Source organism: Haliotis asinina, chromosome 9 (assembly GCF_037392515.1).
Source record: "Haliotis asinina isolate JCU_RB_2024 chromosome 9, JCU_Hal_asi_v2, whole genome shotgun sequence".
Taxonomy (NCBI): Eukaryota; Metazoa; Mollusca; class Gastropoda; order Lepetellida; family Haliotidae; genus Haliotis; species Haliotis asinina.
The window spans coordinates 38784019-38794501 of NC_090288.1; the positions used below are offsets into that span (position 1 = coordinate 38784019).

A 10483-nucleotide genomic window follows, 5' to 3' on the forward strand; every position below is an offset into this window, starting at 1 on the left:
TATAAGCCAGTTTGTGGCTCTACGAATGGTTTTTACTGTTGAAAAATGTATTGCCTGTAAAATGTGCATGTGAATGTGACCCTTTAATCACAATATAACACTTCTAGATCCCTATATATTATATTAATTCACCTGTTCACCCACGCGTGTTGTTTATTGGTTTAAACGATTGATTTTTTTCATTCAGAAATATTCTGAAAAATATTAGAACTTACACATTTGCACTAGACCTCAGATGATAATTCACACATACCATTAAAAAAGGGATATATGATTTACAATATTGGTAAAATGCGAATCATGAAGCCAAGGAGAAAACAGTTGATGAAAAGAAGGGAGAATGTGACAATGTATTCCATTCCTTTGACAATGTTTAATCTGTGCGGATATATATAACATTTGCAATGACATTGACCTTTTTCAATGGTAGATAATATATTAAGTCGCCTATTCACACATGGGCAAAGGTTTTTATGTTGTCAATCAATTAGTTTTCTGTTTTATAATTTTCCTTGCTTGACCTTTTGAAATTCTGCCGTATTACATCACTTCCATCAATACATGGTCGTTTTTCGGTGTTTTGCAAATGTCATTGTAGAGTATATAAAAACACTGAAATCGTAATGCTCTCGTTTCACTTTATTAAATGTCTATCAAGTGCCCTTTTTCACATTATCAAAACGCTATCTCTCGGAATCAGTAATTTCAAGTGGCTTCTCCGAGAGTATATATAGGCTACATTTGATAAATGAGTGACTAGTTGCTCACTCGAGTCTGTAATCAGTGAGTGAGTGAGTGAGTGAGTTTACTTTTACGCCGCACTCAGCAATATTCCAGCTATATGACGGCAGAATGTAAGTAATCGAGTCTGGACCAGACAATCCAGTGATCAACAACATGAGCAATTGGGAACCGATGACATGTGTCAACCAAGTCAGCGAACCTGACCACCCGATCCCGTTAGTCGCCTCTTATGACAAGCAGTCGCCTTTATGGCAAGCATGGGTTGCTGAAGGCCTATTCTACCCCGGGACCTTCACGGGTCACATTTGATAAATAGTGCTTCTATAACGACCTGAAGTCAGTCGTCGTTGTTGACTGTACATGTGTAAAACTGAATTGCGTCCCCATCTATTTTTGCGCTCTTGAAACTTCTCGTGATGAAGAAACCTTTTTCTGACCGTTATGATCTAACTTATTAAAAGCGGCAAAATTACGAGAATCCATGTTGATTTCATGATGATTTTCATACAATGATTTTCATACCAAACCATATCCGTACAAGTATGGCCTTGGATTTAATGTTGAATTTATTGGTGAATGTGAACATTCAAAATGTCATGTCTTACACGATTCAATGTCAATACCGAGTGTTACCTCCACGTGACCGTATGACAGACAACACTCTCCTCTTCATACGCCCTGTTAGCCTCCTGATCCTCTGAGTGGGCAGTCTACTCCATTCGTCGTGTAAGGCAGCTTCCAACTTGGCCAGGTTCTGCACAGGCGGATGCCTTTGTGGCATACGCCGCCGTTTCATGTCAGTAAATATGAAATCAACACAGTCAAACCGCCAACACATTGCTTACAAGCCCTTGCGTACGACGACAAACATATGTTACTGCAGGCATATGCCAATGAAATCCCAGCGATTCTTGGCACGAGTGTCTTTCTTTGTCAAACCTCGCCATGATCTGTTCCCTATGGATGACGTTACTTAAGATCTATATGCCCTTAAAAAGTAATGGAACTTATATATTGGAGTCAGTCAGTGTTGTCATGATAATGAATGTTTTCAGAGTGTTATCACCACTTGCACTTCCTTATGGCCCAAGTTGTTTGAGAGAAATCGCTCTTTAAAGAGGATTGGTGTATGACATGAAATTTGCATGTGTACGGTTTTCACTTTCAACCGAAACGAAACGGTTGGAAACAAACACTAACAACTGTATGATGCAAGATCATTGTCAAAATTAATGGTCTACAGTGATTTATCGACCATCTGAAAATCCGTCAAAATCCAGAACGACACAAGCACATGTATGAGGCTACTGTGTTGTGCATTTGTATCCCATCGTCCATTTCGTTTAATGGTGGTGACTAAGACAAATGATCTGTGATCACACGATGACAGTCTTTGAAACGTTGTTTAAATCTTATACTTAAATCTTTTTATCCAGATTGAAAGTTCAGGTTCCCCTACTCAGAGTGCATACAATATTGTTTACAAACAATATCAAAGTCAGCACGAGACAGGCAGATGGGCTACACATACAAATGCCTTTACACTGATGCTATTTCCGTAACAATACTTCGAGTGAGTATGGTTTTACGTCGCCTTTAGCAATATCCCAGCCATATCACAGAGGGGGACATCAGGAATGGGTTTAACACATTGTACCCATGAGGGGAATTGAACCCAGGACTTCAGCATGACAAGCGAACGCTTTAACCACTACGCTACCCCACCACCCCAGTAAGTCCAAATTCATCTCCCTCAACAGAATTTTGTAATATTATATATTATCAATAAATTCGAGAAACAAGGAAAGTGTGACTTGCAATTCTTGGCTGCATCTGTGAACACAATTAATGTTTATGGTGAAAACTCCGAAGCTGCATCTAGTTAGCTAACAGCCAGTATTTCACTAACGTAAGCGGCAATCCTCATGTATTGATTAGATACTGGTTGAAGAACAATAAAAGTTCATCACTTACTTGTTATATGTCATAACTGTATTAGATTTCAAACACAATCATTGGCATTCAAATTCTGCAGATTACTTAACAAAGCATGTGTGCCTAGCGTCTTATTTGCTGATTTTTGGCTGTCTGATATTTCCGTTAAAAGCAATTATAAACTATTAACTCATTGTTATTGAGTGTACATTTCGTTCCGTGTCATAGCTGCACACCATTTAGTTCATGTAGTTCATTTAGTTCTATGCACAAACCGGGCCCCGATCTCTCGAAACAAACTTAACTTTTTACTCAAACTGCCTTTGACAATTTGAAACTGCTGAATTTAAACTCAACTGCATTTGCAAAATAAAAAGCCCAAACAACCTAAATAATATATTCACCAAACTCAAATTGTCGACTATGCTTGAGTTTCATATCGATTTCAGTTCATTCTGTGAATTTCATGTTCCCGCGTTTTCACAAACTTGAGTTAACACTTTTAGCTAAGTCAAAACTCAGACTTAGATTACCCTCGATAAATTGGAAACAACTGATTCAGACACAAGATAATTGTCCATTGTGAAACATTAGAGACTGCATCTGGTTTACAAAGTCATTAGTTTAGGAACGTAAGCCGCAGTCCTGGTGTATTGATCACAGTATTGTTCCAGTTCATCTCATACTCGGTCTTCAAACGCTCTCCTTGGCGTTCCAACCGTAGTGCTTACTTCATTGAAAACATAAATGCTCTGATGAAATATTAACTCGCTGCAACTGTGAGCACGTTTCCAGCCACCGTTATCACTAGTTCATGTAGAAAGTGACGTTCTGTCAGTTACATGTCATGTTGTATCATATGGAGAAACACATTTGTTTAGATATTTAGTTAGTTATTTGACTAACTTACAGTTCTCATCAATGATGCTTACAGGTTTACACATTGTTCTGGCACTACAGGGGTATTTTAAATCGTCTCTGCCACAAGGTTTGGTGGTTAAATCGCGAAATGAATGCATCACCAAGTGCTATTTCAGCACCACTTGTCAGTCTGCATTTTATCAGACAACCTCCAAGACGTGTTACCTTTCAGATGCAGTTTACACTAGGGATGACCTCCAGGCATCGGTTGGCATGCAGTATCTTCTTTGGAAACCAGGTACCCTTTTTCATTTCTTCTGTAAAAAGTCTTCCAAATAAGGCTGTATAGTTTTTTACTTGATGTGCCCGTGAGTGCTTAAAGTCTGGACATTGCAGGGATTCATGTCGCTGGTTACGATGGTAAACGTAAATAAATGAATGGTTCTGTAAGACTCCATTTTCATTGTGTGAGTTAACCTGGGTAAACAGTATTCCATATATATGTTGATCCGCATGAAAACACATAAGGGTTTTTTTAAGGAATCATTTTTTGAAACATAAGTGAGAAGTTCGAATGATGTACTGAACATTTGAAATGAATGTTTAAGATTTGATAGGAACAGTTGTTCAAGTTCAGATACACTTCATTCTTCCGGAAACAGAAACAGTGGTGAAAATGCCGTCTTTTTATCATTCGTTGAAACACAGCAAGGCAATCCTGACATATTAATGCACGTGCACTTCGTGAGTTTTTTTCCATGTAATGCACGTGTATAGAGAGCTCGGTTGCCAGTCTTAAACATGCCTGAATCTGCAGCATACGTGCACACGCTCTGGAACTCATTGAAGCCATTGTTTTACTAAATGTTGTTGCTATGTGCCTTAATGCCAGTTAGTTCACCATTAGCCGTCACTACAGTCCGTTTGATTCCATTTGAGACCGATGAATTGCTTACTAACACAAAATCTAATAACTGCAACAAATCCAAATTTTGCACAGCCACATGAAATCGACAGACCAACTCTGATAATGTGTCTCATAATTTGGGACACCCAAATAAAAAAGTTGCTTACCAAACGATCATCATTTTTCTGTCACCTTTCGTGATTGCAGTACCTGAAACAATGAGAATATCACACGACGCTAAGTCGATTATTTGCAAAGTATTTTCCTTTGTTAAAAACGAAGGTGAAAGGGGTAGGCCTGAATATGCTTTGGCTAAGTATCGTTTACGAACTGCACCTGCTGTCGGGATGACGGAAGGGAGGTAAAAAACTATCTTGAAAAACTGTACCGATTCAACCTGCACGGACACAGCTGAGGGGACCGTCTCAAAACCCACACGATGTGAGAAAGTCGTTCATTTCAACAACAGCTGGTTAGAAACGCCATTAAGGCTCTATATAAACAAAATACCTTTGTCTCTCTGCGTATTCTGAAAAAGCATATGGAGACAAATCATTCTTTGGTCATTTTAAAATGGCAGTTATGGAAGTTGCTTCACAAATTACAAAAAAGTAGGCTCAGAAAAAAGACGTGCACTGTGCGAGAGGTCTGATATTGTTCGACTAAGAAACCAGTACTTACGCACAATTCGAAAGAAACGTACAGAGGGTTACGAGCCTGAATGTTTGGACGAAACATGGGTAAATGCTTCCCATACCACAGGGACACAATGGTTCGCTAGTTCCTCTTCAGAGTCCTGTGCCAGAAAATTACCACTTGGCAAGGGAGAGTGACTGATTGTGCTCCATGCTGGTTGCAAGAGTCGGGGATTCCTACCTGGCTGCTTCCTAGTCTTCAAAGCTTTCATACCGAAATGAACGGGATGGTTTTCTTAGAATGGGTACAAAATCAATTTGTACCAGCACTTTTTTACCACCCCCTTTTCAAAAGCATAATCATTGCTTATTACCCATGTCATAAGCTGAAAATGATTTTTCATCTAAACCTTTGTTTTTTTGGCACTTTATTCCACATCAAAATCAGACATGCGTCTTCATTGCGGGTCCGTATACTACCCATGAAAAGTTGAGACTTACTAGTGTAAATATAGCCACTTACTTTAGGTAACTGTTCTAAACTGAATTTTTTAATTTACTAGTAATCCAAACTGTTTAAAGGTACAGTTTACACACGAACTGATGTATTGTAAAACTACGGAAGCGCTGAAGGGACATGAGTATGAGAATTTTTTTAATATATATTTCGTGCGCACGAGATACTAAAATGTGCGCACGATATAATATAGCGTGCGCACGATATACGAAAGCGTGCGCACGTTATAATATAGCGTGCGCACGATATGACGGGAGAAGATTTTTTAAATCATATATCGTGCGCACGAGATACTATAGCGTGCGCACGATATACTAAATTGTGCGCACGAAATACTGATGCCTCGTGTCGTGTCAAAGCCATTTGAAACCATGTCAGTGTTGCAAGATTTGCTAAATCGAGCGCACAATATGCTATATCGTGCGCACGCTTTGTTAAAGCGTGCGCACACTATATCATATCGTGCGCACGCTATGTAAAATCGTGCGCACGCTTTGTTAAATCGTGCGCACGTTTTGTTAAATCGTGCGCACACTATACTATACCGTGCGCACGCTATAGTATCTCGTGCGCACGATTTAACATTTAAAAATACGTGTCTCCTTTCATTTTGTGCGCACGCTATGTTATATAGTGCGCACGCTTTATTATATCGTGCGCACGCTTTATCATATCGTGCGCACGCTTTGGTATATCGTGCGCACGCTATATTATATCGTGCGCACGTTTTCGTATAAGGTGCGCACGCTTTCGTAAATCGTGTGCACGCTATATTATATCATGCGCACTCTATAGTATCTCGTGCGCACGAAATATATATTAACAAAAATTCTCATACTCATGTCCCTTCAGCGCTTCCGTATAAAACACATTAGTAACGTTGAAAAGATTACTGTCATCATTCAATAAATGATAAAAATCAGTGAAAATTGGTGAATTCTTAACAAAACGCGGATGTTACATGTATGATATTTGGACATGCCTTTCACCAATGTGATACATGATCCGCGTGCAATTCATCTGCATGAGGTTTACAGTTGATCTTAGCGCAGAGCGTTTTTATTCCAAATAACTAAAAATATTATTTTGCAGAAGATATCTCTCAGTAATTTCCTCTTTTCTCAATTAAACTCTTTAACTCTGTTTGTTGTCACATTATTTGTTTTCCTGACAATGCCATATTGTGCAGTTAAAATAATGGGTTTACACATTCTGATCATGACCGACAACTTTGTATGGTTCTAGGATCTAAGGACCTGCAGCTAATAGGGGTCATGGGCAAACACTGTTGACAAATGACTTAGCTATGTGTGTGTATATATGTACAGATGGCTGTAGTAATGGGTACATCTGGAATCGTACTCTCGATCTGTGCTATCAGATCAACACAGACTCACCCAAATCATGGACGGATGCAGAAAACGCATGCATTCAGGGTGGCGGACATCTTCTTAAAGTTGACAACCTCGAAACGAATCAACTGATGACCCATTTTGCTACGGAACAAAGTAAGTATATTTCAATGTTTTTAATACATGAAAACAACAGAATCATTCTTCGTTCACAACAATCATCTGCTAGCGCAAATGGTACATATTAAAAAGAGGAACTGCATGGGTTATCGGTTTCGTAACTAAAGCAGACAAATTAAGAATGGGTGAGTTTAGTTTTACGCCGTACTCAGCAATATTCCAGATGTGTGGCGACAGGTCTGTAGATAATGGAGTCTGGACTAGACAGACCAGTGGTTAACAACGTGAGCATCAATCTGCGCAATTAGGAACCGATGACACGTGCGAGCCTGACCCTCCGACACGTCATTCGCCTCTTACGACAAGCATGGGTTACTGAAGATCAGTATTCTAACCGGATCTTCGGGGGTAGACAAAATAAGAAATGCCACCCGTTCGCCATAGCGTCCGCTTCCCCACTTGGTTACAATGTGTGGAACCCATTTCTGTTTTTCAATATTGCGAAAATATTGCTAAAAGCGGCATAAAATTAAATTCACCCACCACATGCCTTCCATGAAACCTTTTGAAAGGTTTACTATGGATGTCCTTGAATGTTGTAAACTTGGTAAAACACGAGTGGTACAATGCTCTTTAAAATCTGCCCAAAAGGTGCAAGCTCGATTGAACCGAAACTCAGTTTTGGAATCCGTTCTTACCAAGAGATATTTGCAAATCGTTTGTCAGTAAGTACATATCATCTGTAGTATTATTAACAGCCGTATTTTTCAAAACCATCACACGGAACTGCCACAGAATACAAAGACGTTTACGTGAAACTTTCGTTCAAGTTGTGTCACGTGACTAGGTGTAATATTACGTTTATATTATGAAATATATTTTACCAAAGACAAACAACAAAAGTTTATGCTTTACGTTTTATTTGTCCCACGATGTCATTTACCTTTTGAAACGTTGTCTGTATGTATATACTTCCTGTTTCCGGTGTAAACATCGCCAGTTGAGTTTGCTGGGCTGGCAGATTCACATACCTGACCTCTGGAATTTGGAGGATAGATTTATGAACTCAATTATAATTCGGGTCAGACTTTTCATTCCTTTTTCTGGTATCAAACTTCCAACTTATAGTCGATCTTATACCGTAACCTTAAGGCGAATGGTTTGTGGGTTGTCTTTTTAACTACACACTCAGCAATATTCCAGCTGTATGGCGGCGGTCTGTAAAATCAATGGACCAGATACCCCAGTGATCAACAGCATGAGCATCGACATACGTAATTTGAAAATGAAGTCAGGGAGTCTCTTCAGGGTTATGGTCACATGGGGTACTGAAGATACATTCTTACCCGGATCGTCACGGGTCTTTAAGCGAGTGTTAGATGTGTGCTTGAACTAGTTGACTACTTTTTTGTCTATCTTAAATTGAGGAGAGGCGGTCAGTTTCGGACTACGGTATTTGCAAGTATCCCCAAACACTTACACCATTAAACCTGAAATGTATTTTAATCACGTTTGAGAGTATTTGTGCCGCAGTTCGTCCTGTGCGTAGAGCCCACTGCACAAATGACTTCGGAGAGTCCTTGCATGGGTGACAGTGTTTGGCAGCTTAGTTACGGACCCAGTCGACGGGTACAGGCCACAACGGAACCTTTCATTGACGTCAATGGGAGGCCGCTTATCATCTTCACCATCACTTTTAGTTGCCTGTAAAAATGTTTTTCATTGTTTCTAGGGTGGTGATTGTGTTGTTTTATAGATGTGTTCTTCTTTTGTGTTTCTTTTTATTTTGCCTCAAGGAAATCAACAATTTGAAAAAAAATGCCTATTCTTCAGTTGTCTTAGTTGTTTAGTTGTTTCATTGGCCTCCGTTTCTCTAAAGGTAATTAACAAATTTACTCAAATAGAACTGAACGAAATGTAAACAGGATTTTCTGAAAAAAATGTGCAACTGAGGAAGAATAAAAATGAGAGTCAGAAATTTCAGGACCAATTGGCTCTATGCCGGAAATGTTTCCATCAGTAAGGGAAAAGAGGTTGACATCATTAGGTTTGGGTCTGCTGCCACTTGAGCATTCTGCTCATACAGAGGTTCCTGATAGACTGCAGGTCACGGCGCATGCGATTTTAAAGTCGCAAGAATTGGTCTCGCAGACTTTGATCCGTCAGTTAAGCGTATTTTAGCATGGCATTGTCCACCTGCCTTAATCGACTTGCAATTGACACGTGGATTTGCAGGTCATCCTATGTAGTGTGGACTTTAGATGGTTTGACGAAAGTATTCTTTGTCGGGTTGTGTTCCTTCCCTTGCAAGTCCCATCTCCAGTAAGGCTGGCATAATTTACAGAATGTATTGACTTTTAACTGTCAAGTGTTGATTGCTACTAATTTATTGTAGATATGCATCTCTGGATTGGCGGCTCTGATATACAAGAAGAGGGAACGTGGTTGTGGGCAGACAACTCTTCAATTCAAAGGTTTTGGTGGGACACCAATCAAACGCCATTTGAAGAGCTGCAAGACTGCCTCCTTATTTACATCGCCGTTAGTCATCCTGTGAACAAATGGCACAATGGCGACTGTACCTGGGCTAATAGTTATGTGTGTCAGCTACCAGTGGAGCCAACTCGATGTTGATTGTGTGGACACGGAGGGATTCAGCTCTGTGTCTTGTGTACAAGTCACACCATGGTCAAGCTCCATCATACCTGTCTAGTTTGCTATAGACTACAGACAGCTAGATCACCTCGCTTACAAGCCCAATGTCGTCTTACAGTTCCAAATTTTAAGTTAGCAACATTTGGTGAAAACTCTTTCCCTGTTGTGTCAGCACAATTGTGGAATGAACTGCCTTCTAGCCTAAGTCATCCTCCATCATTTGATTCGTATGGATATTTAATTTGTATGCTATAGAAGTAAACATCGTTGTTATTATAATGTTTTACAGATTAAAGATAGTATGCAGTATTATTGAAGGAAATAAGACGTATTTGTGTTTTTATTTATTATTGAAAATTGAAAGAAATCTGTATATTGTGTGTGTGATCAACTGTGTATCATGCGAGCTTTTAATTTTTTCTTATATGTTTTTAAATCCTTTTGTTTGAGTGGCACTTCAGACGTGGATACGCACAAATTAGAGCAATATTTTATGGACAACAACTAATTAAACTGCGTGAGTGAGACCTTACTATACTGATTCTTGTATAGTTGTCATCACTCACTAACTGTGTAAAATCATGTTATGAACACTTCTGTTACATATTTTGATTTTTTTAACACAATAAGTAATTAATAGATTTGTTAAAATACAAATCGCCTATGCGTTTCTTTTTTGAGATAGTATACATGTATTCTTGTTTCAAATTGTTTTATCACTTGCTTGATAACGGTGTTAAAAACTACGCCGAAAGGT

The 10483-nt window shown here is 39.1% G+C and overlaps 1 protein-coding gene across 1 annotated transcript; it reads left to right on the forward strand.

Annotated features, from left to right (window-relative positions):
* The first annotated feature begins 3600 nt into the window (after positions 1-3600).
* Positions 3601-9920, forward strand: LOC137296843 (galactose-specific lectin nattectin-like). The gene is made up of 3 exons (XM_067828711.1): positions 3601-3838; positions 6928-7107; positions 9467-9920. Exons 1-3 carry the CDS (start codon positions 3601-3603, stop codon positions 9703-9705), a joined length of 657 nt encoding a protein of 218 aa, XP_067684812.1. The 3' UTR covers positions 9706-9920.
* Positions 9921-10483: the final 563 nt, after the last annotated feature.

Excerpts from the sequence above, each read along its gene's own strand:
- LOC137296843 (XM_067828711.1), top strand. The coding sequence starts at position 3,601 with ATGATGCTTACAGGTTTACACATTGTTCTGGCACTACAGGGGTATTTT. Across the intron at positions 3,839-6,927 it reads GTATCTTCTTTGGAAACCAG|ATGGCTGTAGTAATGGGTAC; the intron begins GTACCCTTTTTC and ends ATATATGTACAG. Across the intron at positions 7,108-9,466 it reads CCATTTTGCTACGGAACAAA|ATATGCATCTCTGGATTGGC; the intron begins GTAAGTATATTT and ends AATTTATTGTAG.